The 22,055-nt window shown below is 35.1% G+C and overlaps 2 protein-coding genes and 1 long non-coding RNA gene across 3 annotated transcripts in view; 1 reads left to right on the plus strand and 2 right to left on the minus strand.

Annotated features, from left to right (window-relative positions):
- Nucleotides 1–11,449: 11,449 nt before the first annotated feature.
- On the plus strand, nt 11,450–14,319 carry LOC122530946. Its single transcript, XR_006307149.1, has 3 exons — nt 11,450–11,546; nt 13,508–13,658; nt 13,728–14,319. It is a non-coding gene; the product is annotated as an uncharacterized LOC122530946 (long non-coding RNA).
- Nucleotides 11,831–13,389, minus strand: LOC122530945 (putative GPI-anchor transamidase). The gene is made up of 4 exons (XM_043658383.1): nt 13,097–13,389; nt 12,422–13,027; nt 12,239–12,349; nt 11,831–12,163 (listed from the first exon to the last, which is right to left on the minus strand). The coding sequence occupies exons 1-4, from the start codon at nt 13,151–13,153 to the stop codon at nt 11,924–11,926; spliced, it is 1,014 nt and encodes a 337-aa protein (XP_043514318.1). The 5' UTR covers nt 13,154–13,389; the 3' UTR covers nt 11,831–11,923.
- Nucleotides 14,320–20,743: 6,424 nt separating the features above from the next.
- Nucleotides 20,744–22,055, minus strand: part of LOC122530947 (follistatin-A) — a 30,011-nt gene continuing 28,699 nt past the window's right edge. Inside the window, exon 6 of the mRNA XM_043658384.1 lies at nt 20,744–22,055. This exon is cut by the window's right edge and continues 1,150 nt beyond it. The gene's annotated coding sequence lies outside the window, so the exon portion shown is untranslated.

The raw sequence follows: 22,055 nt of genomic DNA on the forward strand, positions 1-22,055 counted from the left end.
TTTTTTAGAAAAAGCCGTCGCTTGCCTCGATTGTTCAGTTTTTTTTCCAAACACAGCGGGCAACGCTCCCAACAGCATCGTTCGAGCCAACGCGAAAATACAAGGTTGTGAGTCGACTTCTCGCGAATAGTGATTTCGTTCAAGCAACGATATTTTAGCGCGAGAAAGATCGTCGTATCATTCGCGGAACAATCGTCGAGCTGTCAGTCAACCTTTCATCTGATTCTTGATAAAATCAATGATTCGATGATTCGCGAATTCGCGCGACAAAGTTCGCGGATCTCGCTATTTCCTCGACCGATCGATCCGGACGTTTGTCCAAGTATATGTTATTACGAAGCGAAATTTACCGAAAACCCTGGCTCACGAGTGCACGAGAGCGTAATCGTGGAATAATTAAAGACAGAAAATGAGCGTGAAAGAGAGAGAGAAAATGTTTTAATACCACAGATGTAATGTATAACCTAACCGTTTATAAATGGATATGAATGACGAGTAGTAGATATATGAAATAAATATATATATATTATTACTGCAGTGCATACATAGTATATATATATATATATGTGCGACGATATATATTATATAAATGTATATATATATACATATGGACTATTTTCTTCTATTGATATTGTGAATGATTGCTGCGTGTGTTATTTCCATCATTACGTCGCGAGACGCTCCGCGACCGGCGACGAGACGCGAAACGAACTGTTTTAGTCAATATTAACGTCGCTGTTGCTAATTTAGCGGTTGATAGACGAATCGATGTGACCGTAGAGTTAAATGGAAATTTCGTTTGAATGTAGTCTCACGCTTGCGGAGAGATGAACGTAGCTAATTGTTATTCGTGCATCTATTCGAGAAACTTTCGTACGAGGGAAATAAAATGTTATATGGTGTATCGTAGATGATAGGATTTCTCATATGGTGTAAAATCTTGTTTGATGTTACCACTTACTACCGCCGTTCCCAGTTGTAAAATTGGTATGAATATCGTCCTTTCGTGTAGCAAACTAAAGATACGTATTCCTAAGGAAGAGAAATATAAAAATTCCTACGGAAGAAGCAGCGATCGTATTACCTTCGTTTGCATTCTTTGTGTCAATTCTTTTAAATTTACTCCAACATGTTCCATTCTGCCTTTCACTTGCTTCGGTTAAATTAAATCTGTTTTCTTCGATTCTACAAATTTAATTTTTCATCATTCTTGTCTGAATTTACTTTTAACTCAAATTCGTATGCAATTGCTAAAAACTTCAGCTATTTTTTTGAGCTATTTCATTAATTCATTGGCTAATTAAGTAATATCTCGTGAAACTCAGTTCTTATGATACAAACGAAACACATTTCGCCATTGCTGTTAAAAATATCAATATTTTCAAGTTCGAGGCAGTTTGTAATAAAGTAGTAATAAATAACTAAGTGGTAGCGAATCGAGCCAGCTTCCTCTCGATTGTAACCGATGCGATAATCCGCACCTGTCGCGTGCGCGGAGCGTCTTGCGCGAGCTATCCCAACACCGAGCTATACCAAAAGCAAGCGACTAGACGAAAGAGATTTAACAAGAAAAAAGAAGAAAACGTGGAGAAAAAAAAAAGAATAAAAATATGTATGATGTGTAAAGCCAAGTGCCTTGTGTTCTGGTAACTAATCGTTGACTTTTAACTACGATATTAGAGGAAGCGAGGAAACGAGAGAACGAGCGAGAGAAAGTGACGGAACGAGAGAGGAGAGGCAGAAGAAAAGAGAACGGGAGAACGACATCGAAGGTTCTTGATATCGAGAGAAAGAAAAAGAAGCGAAGCTTTTATGCTCTTCCACAGGAGAGAGACATTTCTACTTTTCCCCTTCTTCTTTTCACGTGTATTTAGATTTAGATCGTTGCTTGAATCTGTAACATATATGTGCTTGCCGAATAATCTCAATCGAAAATTAGATTCTCATCGATCTCGTTGCAGATCTAACGACTTGCAAACATTATATTCTACAAAATAAATATATGAACTCTCACGGCGATTTTAACACTATAACGATCGGCTATTTTTGGTAATAATTTTCACTAGTGGCTGGCGATGTTCCATCAATTATTGCAAAATTTCAGTTCTTCTCTGCGCGTATGAAGAAACAATCACTAACTATAAAATCCATAGAAGGTAAAAAGATAAAAGTACCAAGTAACAGGTAAATAAATAAATATGTATTTACACTTGTAATAATCGCTAAAGAAAAGAAGAAAAAAACCAAGTGACTCCGTAGACCAACGTCCACCGATCGTTATAGTATTAATAATAGAAAGAAAAGACAATTTTCGAGATGCAAATCGGTATTGTTTCATAGTACAAAGATGCACAGTATTTCGAAGATGAAATAAAAGTGTGTAATATTTGGATAATCGAATAACCGAATAAGCGCACAATCGTCCGCGTGTTGCAATGACGTTTCTCTTGACGACACCTGTTTTCATTGTTTCGCGATTGTCTTTTGACGCGAATTTTAATACTCCTGACGGATCGATAACGATGTGCCAAAGCACGGTGATAATCTGTCGTCGTGCATCTGATTCTAGTTTTACGTTTCTTCCGTCTGATTATGTATAACGAAGAGAGAAACGTTCATCTTTGAATTGCTCATTCCCTCTCTCTCTCTACTGCCTGAAAAAAGATTGATCTCAAGTATTGTACGAATAATGCAATCGGTCGTTAACTCTGCAACGTATCTATCTATCTATCGTTCTATGTTTAAATTTGAACAGATGTAGAGAGAGACGCGATAGTGGTGCATTATGAAATTAACTCGAGAAAATGAGTTAATAGTATATTTTACGTAAGGAATTATTTGGTACTTGATTTTTTAAGATAGAGATGGGAAAAAACGTGCCTTTTCAATTTAACAGTGCAAGCATTTCTGTTGAACATTTGATTAATTTTCGTGAAACCCTTTCGTGGCTTGTATTCAGTAACAGGAAAGAGAATACAAAAATGGAAAATATATATATATATATTTCCAATTATTTAATATTTTTCTATTCATTTAAAATCGACGCTAGTGCAATCAATTTTTTCTAACATCTTCTTCATAGTGGGAGAGTCAAAAAAGAAAAAAATTCTCCGAGTCAATTCATCCTGCACCAGATGGTATCTCCATAAAAATCACTATCTCTGTATAAAATTTGCTTCGAACCATCACAGGGACACTCGAGGTTTCATCGACACAAGTTGAGAAATCTCGATTGGCTCTCTCGATTAGTTAAAAATCTCCCTTGTAGTACTTAAAAGAAAAGAAAAAAAAAAAAGAAAAAAAAGAAAAACGAAAGAATCAAACGCTATGCTCTTACGTTGCGTCTACTAAACGGCGAACGTTTTCACGAAAGTTGGCCAGAAGCGAGGCGAGCGTCCGGCATCGTGCCGCGTTGAAAGCTGATTTCGAGAAACGAAGGTAGAAAAGATGAGGAGTGAAAGCTCGGCGCGACTTGTCGAGCTGCGTTGTTAGGCTTAGCGAGAGACAGAATCACTCCTGCCGCGGTGCACTCTGGGCCCATCCCACGTCCCGAAACCTCCCCTCCGGTTAGCGAAGAAAGTATAGAAGAGAAAGGAAAGCAAACGAGACAGATAAATGAAAAGGGGACAATTCTCATTTTGTAGCGGGAATCGTTTGGTGTTGCGATAGACGACGAAAGTGCTGGTGCAAAAAAAAAAAAAAAAAACGGCATCACGAGTGTTGTATCTTCGCGTGTATGTATGTATGTATGTATGTATGTATGTATATGTGTACGCTGTGTGTATATGTGTGCTGTGTATGAAAAGCGCGAGGAGAAACTGAAGGGAAAGAGAGGAACCGGGGAAGAAAAACGCAGCAAGTGTTCTGATTGCACGTGCATGTGTCTACAAAAAGTAAATTTCTGCACGCCGTTTTTACTACTCAATTTGGCCCAGGTCTATCAAATTTCCGTCATTTTCGTCGCAAGAATAAAATAAAAAAAAAAAACTCTAACTTCTAGGAGGGTAGCAAGGATGCGTGCAGATGTCACTTTTCGTAGTCACCGTGCGTTACCATTCTTCGTTTCTTTCCGGCGATTCTACACTTCTCGATGTAATGCTCTTTCTAACTGTCGACGAGGATAACTATGTCTAAAAGGAATTGATGTACATAGTAGATCTCGGTAGATAGCAAAAGTGTCGTGGCCGAGGGAGTTCTGCATTCGTGACGCGCTCGAGCGTATCCTTGCGTAATACTTCTCTCCCCGCGATGATGGAGAAATCGTTTCCCCCTACGATGTTAATGTAAAAAAACGTAACGAGGGGGATAAACTGTCGTAGAGAACGAGAACGATTCGCAGAAAGCGTTATGTGGCGACTGGCTGCCTCATGGATGCATCGAATCGGATGGAGAAACCCCTTTAAGCAGACAATCCTCTGTTAGTTAGTCCTTAAATACGCGCGTGTCGTGTCCCTCCGTGTGAATGAGACGTACGGAAAGTATTAATTCGTAAGGAGCCGAAGTAACTGCGCCTCTCTTCGTCACCTGTGACCCCTGCACTCTCCCCGTCTTTCTCATGTTTTAAATCGTTCTTTTAAATAGAGACGAACGTGGTGTGTAGTAACCCTAACTTGTAGAGAAAGCGGATACGAGGCACCAGGTGCTTTTTATTGGTCGTACGGAAATACGTGATTTACACACTTTTCTATGCTGCGAACGAATAGGAAAGATTTTCTCTGATATTACCGGAGGATCGAATTCAATCAAGTGCCAATAAAGAGATTCCTTTTTCCACGTGTATGTTTCACAACGTCTCCTCTCGTATCCGCTTGTCGCGTAGTGCGTCGATCTTGCGAAGACGTTTTCCTCTTGAAACTCTCGTAGACACTGGCTTACTTGTTAAGCTTCGACACCGAAGAAGAGAACGATTTTGTAAAACACGAACACGACACATTGGAGAAAGTTTCGAACGTTTATGAAACGGATAGTCATCAGTCGCTTCGCGCAGTCTTTGAATTCACGTGTTTTAAAAATGAATGACAATTCTACTCGAGTACGATAAAGCGTTTTGTCATCAACTTGCGTTCTTTCGAATAAAATTCAAAACGGCAAGAGTGAAAACTTAGTTAGTTAGAATGATATTTATCGTTAAGAATTAAAGCATTGTTCTAGGAACAACAGAGCGTTGTGTCTTCAGCGATAATTTCCGTAACTGCGTTGGAGCTGACTTACGAAATGTTTCAAGAACAATCACTGCAAGTAAATCAACTAACGTTGGCGATTATTGATCAAAATTCGCGGGGAATGACTTGTTTCTTTAGAACGCATTGTGATGTATAGAATTGTAACACTGATACTTAGATTTACGATAGAAAATCTTTATTTGATATGATATTTCATGAAATATCAAAAAAAAAAAAAAAAGAGAAGGTTATTACAATCAAATTGTAGTAGGATGTTTAACTTTTTCTCTATGTCAGCCGTAAAGTATAAACATTTATACATACGATAATATTTCTACGCATACGAAGAGTGAAACTTCAAAAAGTTAATAAGTAGATGATTTTATTAAAAGAAAAAAAGAAAAAAAAAGTTTGTCCATTTGATTCGTAAAATCTTGAAAAGATTACTGACAAGCATCGACGATGAATATTTCAAGTTTTTAAATTCACGTTTCACCGAGCGACTGTAATAATAGAAAGATTATAATTAACAGCACGCTCAGCCGTATAATCAAAATATTCATTTCGACGATCATCAAAACTCGTACAAAGGACATTTCAAAATTTCTTTCGCCGATACCTCGCCAAAGTTTTCTATATGAATGCGTTATTTACACTCTGCGAACAAAAAAAGGAAAAAAAGAAAAGAAAAGATCAAAAGCAGCGGGCAACCGAAAACGAAACTTGTGAAAATAATCGATCGTGTCAGAGATCGCGTAACCGTGACCGAGAGCGAGAATCGAAACGCTTAACAATAAATACCGTGCCAAATATCGTCGTTGTAATCGAAAGCTCAGCCGGTGTTTTCAATCAAAAGAATGACGAAAAAGAACGAGAGAAAGAGAGAAGAAGAAAAGACACTGCTGCGGCGAGATTAACAAAAATCCTTCTGGCGTGTCGTTCCTGCGTTGAATCTTCCGTTCCTCCCGATAAGTTGCGTCGTGGTTGAACCTCGACGATTCTCGTTCCTCTTCCAACTCGTCTCTACGTACCGCGCTGTAGTACTGTGTTTAGCGAGAAAATGGGGTGAATCGAAGCCCGGGAAACGTGTAGTATGCAATAATATTCTATATAAAGAGTCTGGATTTTATATGTGTCGTGAGCAAACGATGGTGTGCGAGAAATAATGCACGATGTTCTTTCAATCCCCTTCAAATTCCCTGCGATATTCCTCACGGATTGCGCGACTCGTACGCATCAGGCAACTGGTATTTCATCCATTTTCAAATTGTTCGAAATCGCACGTTTGCTTGCAAAACCCTTGCAACGTCAGCTAATTTAATTAGAACGGCTTGCTGATCGATCGGAGAAAGAACCCATTCGCCTGTTTCTGATCCAACGATCTCTTCGTTTCAACGTTCGGTTGCCTAATGCGATCGAAACGGCGTCGCAATGCGGGATGCAGACTGCGCTCGAGACTCGATAATCAAAAGCCGCCAGAAATCAAAAATTGGAGAAATCAAATTTGACAATCAAAATGGGAAACGATACGGAGACGAGGGGAATGATCAAAGAAACAGTCGACAGATCGACAGATAGCAAGGAAGTGATTGTTCGAGTACACGTTGCTGACTGTCGATGATTACAAGACTCTCGAGTGCAATAGTCCACGAGGAGAGACAGCGCGGACTACGTCGAATCGAGGAGAATCTGTTTTTTGATTTTCGAGACGAGATCGACGCGTCCTCGCTGCTAGCTACTATTTATGTGAAGGATATATATTATACAGTGTGTACAGTAACCATGGCTGAAGCTCCAAAATCAAAATGCACAGACTTAGAATACGAGGGTTAATTGTCGGGATCGTCGTCCGGCTCGAAACGCTCGTCAGATAATTTTGTTCGTATTTTTAAGCGACGTTGTAAAGCGAAAGCATTAGTCAAGGGTTGACATCGACACAGGCGGGAAACATGCGATTTTTTTTTTTTTTTTTAATAATCCGGGGATTCGAACGAATTTGAGTTTCACTGGTGAAACGCCGAATGGATTCGAACGATATTGATTGCAAAGATTCGTAGCAGTCATCGTTGTGGTTTTCGCTTTGCAAAAGTTTCATCGAATCATTCGCGCTTGACGGAAACGAGACATCAGTGTGATAAAATTCGATCGGCACGTTGGTGCAAACAATCAAACAATAGGACTGGACGTTCTTTCAAATACAATTCTCGTATTTATTTATCTCGTGCACTCACTTCTCGTCGGTGTTCTTCGGCGCGTGTACATAGCAAGCACGTTTATCGATGTTATCCGTTCGTATCCGTGTAACGAGAGAGAATCAGCAGAGAATGTTCTGTCAGAGCTTTCACTTTGATCTTTCCACCGCGTTGTCACTTTTTGTAATTGGAGAGAACGCTCGTAGCCGTTGTGAATCGCAGATGAGACAACGTAAATAAGTCCAGCCCTATTTTTTTTTTTTTTTTTTTTTTTTTTCTAGATCAGGGAACTCTCAACTGAAATTTTATGCAAACAATGATTTTGAACAACATGGACTTCTGCAATTTAGAAAGATCCGAGATGTTTCAAAACTCTAGTTGAGAATCGCTGGATCCTAGATTTCGCAGATTCGAAACGAGCTTCGAGATCGATCAATCGTCTATTTTAACTTCGAGCGAAATTTCTATGAGAAAGAAAGCGAATTTAAAAAAAAGAAAAATAGGAGACATTCACTCGAAGGATTAACGTCGACGGAGATGAAGGCTGAGAAAAGGGAGATCAAAAGTGAAGAGTGTGAGAGAGCGAGAGAATGAGAGAGAGTGAAAGAGAGAGAGAGAGCTAGACGTCTGACATATCAAAAGACAGGATTCTTCTTGACAAGAAACCACACAGCAATACCTTTCCGCTCAATAATGGATAATAAGGAAAGAGAAAAGCCTATAACGATGTTTCGAGGAATATTTCAAGTGTTTGACACCATTTACAGAGAAACGTAGTATATTTCGGCGAAATTTGAAACAAATTCGAAGAATGAAGGGACACCCTGTCGTCTCTTTCTTCAACCTCGTGTGTGCTACTTTGTACAATAAACGAATTACCGAACCTCGTTATCGCGTGACGATTCTAAAGTTTCTAAATGCGACATCATTCGAGCTACGTCATTACGTTTATATATACCAGCGTGAGTAGCCAGCGTCTTCGCGCGGATCACGGAAAGTACGATTTCCCCGGGAAGTCGTCGGAAATGCTGAACGAAAGAATCGAGCGGAAAAAATGAAAGTGGGGGAAAAGGAGCCACGAGCACGCTGAATTGCGAGCAGTTATCGTTGCTGAACGATCCGCGTAGTCGTAGCTCCTTTTTTTCGATAACGAGAACAAGAACGAGAGAAAGAGAGTGAAAATATCGCCCTGTCGTCTTTTTGTATCGTAACGGAAACAGGTGTTCGCCTGGGAAAAGGGAAAATTTCGAAAACGCGCGAGCTGGAAGATCGAGTCGAAGCGGTCGTGGTTAAAGCTTCCATTGCAGAACGGAATAGAGATCGGCGGAAGAAGCGAGAGTTTTACCTAAGTATCGATACACGAATATGTTAGATAATATAATACACGTGTAAATGTTTATATGTCCCGTTAACAAAAGCGATCGAAGACAATGAGAGAGAGAGAGAGAGAGAGAGAGAGAGAGGAGAGAAAAAATAAAACGTCCGACGTTCAGAGCACGAGAAGCAGTGATTCGTTTGTAAAGATTAAAAGAAGAAAAAAAAAAAGACACCGATAGACATCGCGAGAAATCATATAAAAATGAGTGAGATATAGAAAGAGTGAAGAGTAACAAAATATTCCATCTGCTCCGCGCCTGCCGAAACGGTACGACGAAAGAGATAGTAAATTCGTAAAAAAGAAAGAGCGAGGATACGTACAACAGTACAAGATAGACAAAGTAAACAAAAAAAAAAGAGAGAAACGTTTGTAAGATAATCGACTAAGTCCTGAGGAGTTTTACTTTAAAATAGTAGTACGACGAGGGCAATGTAAATGTATGAAAGGTCTACTTAATCCCTTGATCCTGTGCCCGTTCCTGTACCCTTTCAGAGATATTTCCTGTTCCTTCCACCTTTCGCAGAATCCTTCCTCGGCATCCTTTTCCTCCCTCTCGACGAGTGTAAAAAAAAATATCATGTAAAATTAACACACCGATTAATATAAATATAAATATAAATATTATAAATAAATGAATAAATATAAATATATATAAATAAATGAATAAATAAATGAATAAATAAATATATATATATATATATAAATATATGTATGTATACATGTGTGTATGCGTGTATCTATATATGTATACATATCTGCACGTATGTATACACATATATATACATTCTAACAAATGATTGATTGTGAGTCATTTAAATAATTGTTATATGTATTTTCTATATATTATGACAACTAATACAATGATATATATATTGAGATGACATTACGGTACTATTAACTAAGTGTAGTTAAAGAAAATTAGGTCGGCGGACGCTCGCGTTACAAGAGATAGGAAAAGGTTGGATTACTCTAGTCCAATATTTCTATAAATCTCGCTAAATGAAAAAAAAAAAACAAAAGAAACAAACAAACAAACAAACAAAAGAGATAAAAAAACAGTAAAAAACGGCGGAGAAGGCGGGCCAACGCGCACGCGACGCGAAATATTTAAAAAACAGACAAAAACTAGAAAAAAAAAAAAGAAAACGATAGGAACGAGACACTCGAAGCGGATTCCTTACACCACACGGCTACTCTGGAGGAAGTATATCTTTTCATCCTGATAATCACCGGAAGTACGAACAAGAAGTAAGCAAGAGAAAAATGCGATAATAAAAAGATGATACCACGTCGTCGTGGTGCCACTTCGAGTGTGTTCGTTGCGTATTGCAAAAAAAAAGCTGAAAAAGAAAAAAAAATAACACTGAGTGAAGAAATCAATGTGGAATTTGCAACAAAAAAAAAAAAAAAATGTATTTTCTCACTCCCACTGCGAGGTGTATGTTCATCGCTACATCTTATTTGGAACGAAAACCTAAATATTATATTATTATATAAAATCACTATATAATTGTAACGAAAATTGTTTTTCAAACGATGTGGTATTTTTATTGTAGATATTATTATATAACAAATAAAATCATGATTCATTGTATTCGCTGATTTTTTCACTTCTTTAAACATCCAAAATAATTTGAAATAATTTATTTTATAAAACTTATAAGCTTCTTTTTATAAAAACGAAAATGTACTATTTTATTTACAATTTCTTGTAAGTAAACTTTTTTATTTACAATAGTGTAACACAATACAATATCATAGATAGATGCCAATATTAATCTTAAGGCTATAGGTCATTTATAATGCTACTAAACTAAAGACTAAAATTAATAAATATAGCTGCACATTTAAATATATTTTTATAAAAAATTTCGAGCCTTATACTTATATAAATATTCGTTCAACAAATGACGTATTGGGGATTGTCGCACGAAAGAGTATGCGGATTAAATACTAAGTTAGCTTTACAGTAATAACCCATCGGAATTGCTTTCGCATGTTGGCAATGATAAAATTTCTTACAATTAAAAGAATCCCTAAAATATCCTGTACTAGTGCAAAGGGGAAGTAGTGGTGGAGGTTCAGTTGCAAAAGAATTAATTGCTGGATCTTCGGGTGGTTCTTGCTTCATTTTCTTTAACTCATTTAACTCTATCTGGTACACTTGCACATATTCCTCATTTAACTTAGTGAATGACAAAGTACATAACGTGAAGATGACTATCAAAGTACTGAAGGGATTCATCTAAAAAAACAAGTATGTAGTAAATTTTTAGCTTATGGACATTTTAATTTACATAGAAAGATTATGTTTGAAAGACTATATACGCATGCAAGTTTTATTAAAAGAAATCATTAATTAATTGAATATTTCTATGAAAAACAAATTTGAAAAATAAACAGAATATGGAAAAAAAAATAAAATTTATAGCATGAATCGAAATTTGTTTACCATTATTATTAAATAGTAAATATATTCAAAATTTTAATAGAAATCACGGAACTTGAGAGATTTCAATGATTTCCAAATATTGTTTGTGATAATTAAATCGATTAAAATTCTCACATGACACTATCAGCCTCGTTTCACTAACTGTCGTTATTGCATGACCGAGTCATGCTTATATGCATACTTACATATACATGCGATAGTTGAAATAATTACGCAAATCTATCCCACTGATTTAAATAATACAGAGAAATGTTTAATACTTCAATGCTGACGCTGGTAATGATCGAATGTGTTCTTTCATTTCTCGGTATCGTGAGATTTAAAAATTAACGTTGACCGTGACCACTTCATTCTAAAGCGAGGTGAAGTTTCTTGTAATTTACGTAATGTATCTATTTCATTAATCATTTAAAATATGCTTATAATGACAAAATGATTACACAACTAAAATCGTTGAATTACAGAACATTACATTTTGATGAATGATTCATAAGAAAAACATTTAATCAAAAATATAAAATGTAATGAACACATATCCTTTTTAATGCTTTCGAGATAAAAATATGATTGCACAGTATAATGTGAATGTATGAACGTGTACAAAATTCGCTGAATACATTTAAAATGATAACGTAAAAATTCAAAGTATCAGGAAATACGTTCTTTTATTAACATTACATATTTCATTGTTTTACATTCTTTATTTAAATATTTAAGTATTTGTTCGTATATCTGTAAATCACGTAAATTTTGATACATCTGGAAATTGTGCAACGTAAGAATACTTCCTTTCTGGTTCGATAGCTTTTGTTTTGTTTGTTTTCACGGGCGACAAAACATTTATTATACTTGTTGTTAATTCTATAGGCCTTAATGATCCAAAGAAATCTGTGACTGGTACTTTATCAGGATCTCTTCTAAATAAATCTTTTCTCACTCCTACCGTTGACAAGCAATAATGCTTGGGACATACTTTGAGCTAGAAAAATAAATGCATTAATTCATGCAGCAAATACAACTTTAATTTAAAAAAATTTCTTTATGTATAACTTACAAATTCTCCCAGAGTTTTGGAACTAGAAGGTTCTACTTTTTCTAGGAAGTCTAATGCATAATAAGTATATCTATCTATAATGTAAACACCAATAGCAGGGTCCAAGTGATGCTGTAAACAAAACAAGAGATAATATTCCATTTAAAAAAATATTGCTGATAGAATATAACATCTGTTACTCACAGAAAGTGAATCTTCCCCCACTAGACTAGAAGCAACTGCTAGAATGTTTGGAGAATAAAACTTCTCATACATTGAACTTGCTTGGCAAGTATCAACAATAAATAAAATTTCATGGTATCTTCTCTTCTGCCACATTTGCTCTAACGCATCTCCAAGTTCTTTACTAGTAATTTCTTCAGAATCTTGGAATTTCAAAAATCCATTTCCACCATGACCAGTAAGATAAATCAAAATATTAGACCCTTCGTCTGTCAATAGCTTCTTTGATCTTGGTGTCTCTGGTGCTAATCGTCCAGTCAATAATCTGACAAAATTCTCTACCGTAACTTCATAACCTCTGTAATCTACTTCTACATCGTCTCCGTAGACGTTAATATGTTGCTTAATGTTATTAAAGACAGTAGCTGGTCTAGGATTCCTTGGATTGCACGCCATGTCGTCTGCTATCATCAAAATAATTTGAGAATCTGGTATACCCAAGCGTTTAACGCTTCTATAAATTGACAACACATTTGCTACATGTCGATAATTAAACCAAAATCGTGAAGTATCGACCAACACTGCCCAATTATTTGAATGACCTGTCTTAGCGAAATTGTCCGGTATCTGCAAAGGTTAGGTTTTTGTGCACAATAATGACAAGACATTTAAAAAATATTAAATTACAATACAAACCTCCCAAGCACAACTTAAGTGAAAAATACACAAAGTAATAATGAAATTTAAATACATTTTGATAAAATTATGTAGCACATGAATTTGTATAAAATTTACTATTGCTTTCTACGTGCAATGACAATTTGCAACAGTCGAATTTCTAAGCATAAAATAAAATGTTAATCATTTTTCTTCACTTTTTGCCATTATTATCGAGTACTTAATCTTTTCATCACAATAACCTTTAATATTGTTTACAAACTGTGCTAATGAACATAACCTTCAAAATGCATATTATCATTGACTAAAGATAGAGAAGATGAGACATGAAATGAGGCTTTGTGTCACACAGTCTGAAATACCGACTAGAAAAAAATCGTTGGATTTTTAGCGCACTCTATGCTTTAACGGGTAATGTCGGTATTTTAGGTCACGGGTCACGAAACTTCGTAAGGTGCTTGGTCTATTCATATATCTCGTCTGTGACGAAACATAGGACTCTCAAAGACGATGGACACAAAAAAGGATTAGTTGGCCGATCTATCCTAATTGACTAAGATATAATACCAATGACTAACTGGTAAGTCAATGTGCAAACAGTTCAAGAAGGTGTAATGTTATCTACCAGATGTCTATGCAATTGAAACAGCAGGTGCTGCCTCCGTGTGAGCAAAGTATAATCATACTAGATCCCGAACGTTTGACAATTTGAAGTGACAGTAGAAATTTGTGAAATACAAACGGAATTTAATGTTTTGTCAAACTAAACATCGACCTCGAATAAGACTCGGATGTATATACTCTTCTTAACGAATGAAGTCAGCAGACAAACAAATTTTCTGCCACATCAGCGAAGAGAACTGTCGTTCGAACGAATCAACCACTAACGTAAATTTAATTTTTTTCTATTTTTAATAATTGTGCATTGCTTGTGTTATATATACTTCTTATCTATGATGTAAAATGTTATATTACTTATTGATAAACTGACGATACACAACACATCATCTATGTGTATCTTCCACTATGTTAACTAATAATAATATTATTAAAGAGAAAGAAAAGAGGGTAAATTGAAGGGAATAGCGAAACAACTTTCAGGAGATACTGTTTGCCACGTTATAATAATTTATTTAAACATTTATACACCTATGATGTTCCACAGTCTTGAAAGTAGTTGCTAACCGATATATATATATATATGTATATGTATGTAAGTATATACATCCACATACACACATACAGACACATACGTATATACACATATACGCACGGTATATGAATACATAGATAAATCATTCTCGTAAATACATATAATATGTATACATTATATAAATTCATTTATTTACTCGTTTCATTTATTTCAATCCACCTCTAGATAAAGCATTCTCGAAACTTAAAGAATTAATCGATGATTAATTATTAGGCTATCCTAAATAATTTATATCTGTAGAACTTTACGAGTGCAGTTTCGACATTCTATACTCTTTACAGTGATTACTGTCGATTATTTTAGGTATACAAGAGTGCACGTGTTTTATCTTCGAAACATTCTCAATCCTGGCGTCGCGTTTCTTCGTTTTTCTACGTCTGGCTGATCGACAACTTCGTAAGTTTTTTTCAATTATCTTCAAATTACGAGTGAAAGCTAAGAAACATTAAATTTCATTTACACGCTTCCTATTTTTATCACCTATCGGTCTATCTTGGTTTAATTGTACAAATACTCTGTGAATGGTGTTGTGAAAGCTCGCATGGATAATCACGATTAACTTAAGGTATAATCGCAAAAATATCGATATAAATTGAAGTTGTATATTGTTTTAAAAGTTGCAGCTATACTAATTCCTTTTGTTATGTTCGTTTTTCCTCGTTTTACTAATTTCAAGTATGAGTTTCCAAGCTTCGAGTTTTGAGAGAAAAAGCATTCAATTATTCTGTTTCTTGTTTCGCTCATAGAAAGAGATATTTCTTCTTTTTCTATTAAAGATCAAATATATTGGTATTTTTCGGTTACATTATATCACAAGTTTAATTACCGCATGTAATACAACGTGATAGGTTTCGAATTTTCCTACAGTTATTGAATCCATCATAATTATTTAAAATTATAAATCGTAACGTGAGAATAGAAATCTTTTATGTTTTATTATTTAAAAAGCGTCAAAAGTGACAAAATATGTGAGAAATTAAACTTGGACTTTCATGAACATAGATACATTATATATATGTATATCGTATACTTCCTAAACTAGATATGACAATAAATAATTATTTTTTACAAAACAATTTTTCTGTTCTCTTTTTTGTACATTTTAAATATTGTATACTCTATTTCAACTTTAGAATATTCCATTACATATCTCACAATTGAAAGAGAACAGAAGTGAATTTTGTTTATAATAAACTTCAGTAAAGCTACTAATACAAATATTCATTTACCGTACGTATTAAACTTACATCGCAAATAGTTTAGGAAATATATGACGAAATCATTTTCTCTTTGAAATTATAATCGCGGCGTCAATCTCAATTATATATTCGTTATATAGAAATGTCTGTGCCTGAGCTTATGCAAATGATGTTTATCGTTAATCTTGGTCAGTGCACAGAGTCATTGCGAAACGATGGCAGACTTTTCAACGATATACGATAAGCGAAATGGCAACATTTTTAAATCAGGCTTGGCAATAAATTAATTAAAAGCACAGTCTTGACGCATGCCAACTAATTTAATCGACAATAATTATAATATTGCTCCATATTTTGTTACTAAATAAATTAAACGTAGCAACGAATCAAATATATATAGAATTTATTACAAACGTTTACTTTAAACTAAAGTTCCATAATAATAATATTTAGCAAAAATAAATAAAATATTTATATATATGTATGTGTGTGTGTGTGTTGAATTTTCAACAATTGCAGCGTGTAAAATATAACGACGACAAGCATAAAATTATATTACTCGAACATGTCAATTAATAATAACAACAAATGATCACGTTGATTTCTTTACGATAGTTCAACGAAAACATTTAATATCGATATACGATAGCAGATGAAATTGAAAAAATTAAAGAAAATTACAACATTTCGATTTAAGATCAACTCGAAGATGCCATCGATACACCAAAGATTGAATTTTCATCGATGAGTTTCTTCTGTCTTCCTCCTCCACGGATACATCGTCAAATTAGTCGAAAGAGAAACAGTAGGTGTGAATGATCATCTGTTAGGTTGCCTTTATTGTCCCTTGCTTGACATCACTGCATGACATATACTGTTTTTCTTTCGTTTCATTGGCATTTGAATCAACATGTGACGAAAAATCGCGAACAAGCTTTCGAACGCACGCGACTTACGATAGCTCGTTTTAAATCGACATCGAAAGAACAAATTACGACAGATATCAACGTGACGTGTAATTTTTGGTTCGTACTACTGTTTAGAATAATCTAAATCTACTAGAATAATTTATATTAAATTTATATATATATATATATATAATATTTATACGTTATGTATAATACAGGAACTATATTATCGCATACAATTGCATTTCCATCTAAAAACGATTTCATCGTTCACAGGTAATAGACATCGCTGTTTAAAGCCAAATGTCACCAATATCTCATTCGCGTTTTCTTTCTTTCGTTCGTCGTTACGGTGTATCGTTACGATATTTCCATTCTTCTCGAATTTGCACCTTGCTTCTAGCGACGATGGACAGATCTCGTCGGATAAGACGTACATATATTCCGGTTCGCGTAGCCTCGAAATAGACGAACAAACTATGCGAGACAATGACTGGATAGAAATATCCAGTACCGGATTGCACGAGTACTCGCGTAAACGTCGAAATTAGAATGAATTTATTGCCATTCGGGTCCTGCAATAGCATCGCACGCGTCACCAGTGCAAAAACAATGTTATTCAGCTCATATCTTTATATTCATATCGTAGGTCCTTGCCTTTGCTATGTTCAATGTGTATCGCGTAAATTCTGATATTGATGTTGCTTAGTAATCTTCTGTAATAATCCTATATTCTGTGCTGTAGTTGAAAAGTTTCTTCGATTTATTTTTTCATTGAATTATTTCATATTTGGCGTTATAAGCACGTGCGATTTACTTCAAGAAGACGTTGTTTGCTCTTGGCAAAACTGTTGTTAAATTTTAGTGTATTATGCCTTTGAAGAAACATCGTGAGAAGACGTGTTTCTATTATTAGTAATTAAAGAGGACTTGATCGAAACGAAATTAATTTTGTATCATACTTGTCTTTCTTGAAACTGAACTTTCTGAAATTCCAACAATTGAATGAGATAAAATCTACCTTTACTTGGAGTAATGATTACCTTTAAACTAACTCTATATAAAATTGAAATTATATATTACAATTACCGATACAAATTGTAAACATCAATAGTATACTTAAATTTTTTGAAACTTGCACTTTAATATCTGACATCTGCGAATGAATATTTTTTCTTTAATACACTGCAGAGGAATGCAACTCTTTTTCAGACGAAAATTAAAATTTCTTATTTCCGAAACAGAATGATATTAAAAAAAAAAAAAAAAGAAAAAAAAACAGAAAGAAGAAGAAAAGAAATAGTGACCAATCGAGTTATCGAAGGGACACGTTTCCTTGTAAGAGTATCCGAGAAATAATTGTCTCTCCTTTTAAGCGACAATTGGCGTTATTGCAAAGTAATTCCAATCTTGTATTTTTACGATGCGGGGCGTCGCGACGTTTCCCCGTTTCTTGGAACACTTTTGCGCCTGTTAGGAACGTTAATCGTTTCGCGGGGATGGCAGAGCCACGGCGAAGTTTGCATTCCGCAAAATCAGTCCCCGTGGGACGGAGTTCGTCGAGCAAAGAATCGAATAAAATAAAAATTACAGTCGTCAAAAAGAAGAAGGTGATAATACGAAACGCTTCAAACGTTTCATCGAATAGTTATTCCTTTCGCAAGTGGAACGGTAAAATTCTACTTGCACAAAATTTTATAATTTTTTCGTGAAACAACAACGATATTTTTACATAAAAATTGCACACATTTTTAAATAGAAATACAAATAACATACGAAACGTTAACAAAATTAAAAGATATTAAATTTTAATATACGATAATAATTTCTATAAGAAAAGAATAAAAAGTTCTTCAACGATTTTCCCTTTCTTTGACAATTAAAAATCCTTCGTCTCTCGTCCAGCGTTTAACTTTGTCTGAAGAGCCTTAAATCCAAATCCATTGAATTTGAACTATGCTCGTATTTCCCAAGGAAATTATACGAGCTCCTGTAACCGCGTATTAAAAATTTAACAAACTCCACTTTCGTCATTCCTTTTAAATTGTCTCAATTCGTGGATCTTTTCTCTGCTCGATCTTCCTGTTAGAATCATATATGTGTGCAGTAGACGATAACTAACCTGATCGTGGCGATGAAAAATGATACACACCTAGAACGTTGACAACGTAGGACTGAAAAGATGAAAAGAAAAAAATGCGAGATACGTGACTGTGACTAATAAAATACTCACAAATAAGCGGATCTGTTAGCGCAGGCCGTAAAGCTAACATAAATTAAATACGAATATTATGGGAATATCTACTGGCGCCAGACTGGAGGCATTGAAACTACGATTGGAAATACTGCCGTCTGATATCGAAGATATGAACTGTCTAATATTGTACAGATATTTAAGAAACGCATAACTTAAACTGGCGACTCTGTCGAACGCCACTTTCGAGACCAAAGTGCTTACCGATCGATATGGATAAAATTCTTAATGCACAAGCGATAGCAAGAACGAAACGATATCGACATGAAATTCTGGTTATTTAAGAATTGTCTGATACGAATAATATCACGACAATGTATAGATCGAATTGTCGAACGAAAGCTGATTCAATGGCAAACACTGATTAAAGTATTAATGAGTTAATTCCGATTGGAGTTTGTGCAGTATCGAAAATTTTTCAATATTGAGCAACTCATACGGAATTAACTCTCACATACCGAGCTAAATACCGTTTTCTCTCACTGAAAGGTTCAAGCTAAATTTAAAAATGATGGAATTTTCGAGCAATTAAACATCTGTTACATCGAAATAAGAATATTGGTCTCCTTTCTTTTCTTGTGGAAAATTTCTCGCACTTTCAGTTTAGATAAAAAAAAAAAAAAATGGAAAAGAAACCATAGATCGTAAATTCCACGAATAAATAACCACAGAAATATTTAGAATAAGTAAATAAAATAATATCGTCATGGTTCATGAGGAAATATTTCCGCCCGTTCTTCTTTCATGATCATAGCCTCCGCCAATAAAATCCATTAACACATCGCGTACGGCTGTAATTTTACAAATTGCCGCACAGTTCCGTGAGCATGATTAAATTTACATTTTACTCTCCGTTCCCTCTCGTGTCCCTTTTTGAAAATCTTTTCTTTTTTTCTTTTTTTCGTCGCTCCGCCGTTCTATTCTATTAATTCCTGCAACAGATGAATATTCATGCATACAATTCCACGTTCCACCACACCGGTTTTCTATATTTTCTTCCTTCCTCTTCAAGGACGCAATTTCACTGAAAATTTCCGCGCAACTTTTCCAATACAGGCGCCGTGCAACTACTACTTGGCGAGTTTTATCACGGACGAATATCTTCTAAATAAACGTCGCCGATATGCAACGCCTGCGATTTCCTTATTGCAGTTAGTTTTGATGCCTGAGGATTTTATTCTCAGCCACTTGTCCTCGGTCGTACTCGAAGCTTTAACACAACATTTTACACACTACAACGTGAGAGCGGTTTCCTGTTTCAATTTTATCCTCTTGCCTTATGATTTGTTGGTTGTATTTTTGTCAAGCTGGCGTCAATGACTCGTTGTTGAAACGCTGTGTGAAGTGCGGATTATAATATAATAATTCTAATTAAAAAATTCCCGATCGATCTTCTCGTGAAAACTTCCCTCGTACAATTCGTTTGCTCGTTCGTGAAATTAGAATTCAAATTAAACGTCGCTCAAGATACGATCAGTTTGTTAAACCGTAGGAATCGTAGTTTGAAATTTGATAAAATGACACTATTGTTGACAAATTGATATTCTGTCGCGATGTGTAGCCATACACGATGTGCTAACGAAGAAACAACATTCCAGTAAAATGTAATTAATTTGAACAACGTTGTGTGAATTGAAATATATAAAAATGAACTCGCGAGTTTCAACATGGATATGAAACGACTGTGAATACTGCGGATATTTATGTGAATTCACATTTTTATGAACAGAGCTAAATGAATAAAAAAAAAAAAATTAAACCTATGAAAAAATTTTCACATCCGCAGTCCAGCAAATTAATTCGAAAGCGAATGTCGTTTAAGCCATTATATTTTTTAATTATAATAGTTCTGTGTCCTGTGTTCTTTGGGTAAAACAATCTTCGTTGCAGTAAACACATGAATTTGAAAGTTTGAAAGTATTTTTTCGGAAAGACAGTGAATGGTTGTACAGCGTGTCGACGTATTTAACACTTTCGCGATTATTTTAACCAAATGGGATGACAAAATCGTGAAAAAGAATGTCAGGAGCCAGTACGATTATACGGCTGCGATTGAGTTTGATTGTTATTACCTTAATGATACGTGTAACAAGACAATTGATCACTGAATGAAAATCGATAATTAGTAAATGTTATTCTTTAATAAGACACTTTTCTAATGTTACGAAATAACGTATGAACATAAAGTAAACGTGCTACGTACAGAATTCTGTCAAACGGCAATTGCACCTACAAACGTACGTGATCGAAGATAAAATGTTACGATAAAACGTTACAAGCTTGTGTTTCACGTACTTGACGCGTATCGTTACTAACACAGCAATAAATATAGACGACGAATACCAAAGTTCACGTTACACTATGCATCCTGTTAAAGTAGGAGAATAGTAAAGCTGGTGTCATGTTTGTTGAAGTTTAACACGATTCTCCAATCAGACTTCGTTTATTCATATTATTTCGAACAATAAATTAATTAACATTATAATAAATTAATACAAAAAGAACACTGTGGTACATTGTCGATTAAAACTGATGACCGAATAAAAATAACGCTAAAAAGACAGAAGAAAGAAAGCAGACGACGAAACAATACTTACAGCAATTTACAACTTCGCTTATATCTCGTACGCTATCTACGTATACTACTGATACTTGTCGATCGGAGCTACTTGATATGCCAAATCGTACTCTTGGGAAACGTCGGGAAGAACACTTTATTTTTATATAGGAAGTTCCTCCGTGATAGTCTTCTCGCGAAAGTTTGCAATTTTTTTTCTTCGAACTCGAACGACCAATAAGGACTATCGAACATACTCGAGACGCGAAAAACAATCGATTTCCTACGTTCATCTGCTAAACTCGTGGGTTCAGTTGCTCACGAAAGTATTCAAACGCCTGTAAGAACAGTTTATGAATATATCACGTGAGTTGTGTAAAACATTTTATTAAGACTGTGGCGAGACTCGACGGTGGTTGGTAAAGTTTGAAACAAATTTAAAAATGTATTGTTGAAGTTACGAGATATTTCATGAATGTCACAAAAGTATTTAAACAACCAATTATCCTTACATTAATATGTCTTAAGATGGTAGACATTTATTAAATACATCTTTGTAATATCAATTTTCACACTGATTTCAAATTTTTACGTCGTCACGCTATAGTCGTAATTACAGAATTAATAAAATTTAAATCCATCTTATACAACGCACATCATATACACGCAAAGAAGTTCTTCCGTGGTGAATGTTTGAATAATTTCGCGAAGATACGACAGATATACAAACCTGGCTGTGAATGGCTCCCGACTGGTAAGAAATTCGCGCGCCTCCATCACGAAAGTGTTAAATTGGTCTCGTGTTCGCCAGCTTTCCGCTTCCTTCCCAGTGAAAATGAACAAAAA

Source organism: Frieseomelitta varia, unplaced genomic scaffold, assembly GCF_011392965.1.
Source record: "Frieseomelitta varia isolate USP_RPSP 00005682 unplaced genomic scaffold, Fvar_1.2 scaffold_366, whole genome shotgun sequence".
Classification (NCBI taxonomy): domain Eukaryota; kingdom Metazoa; phylum Arthropoda; class Insecta; order Hymenoptera; family Apidae; genus Frieseomelitta; species Frieseomelitta varia.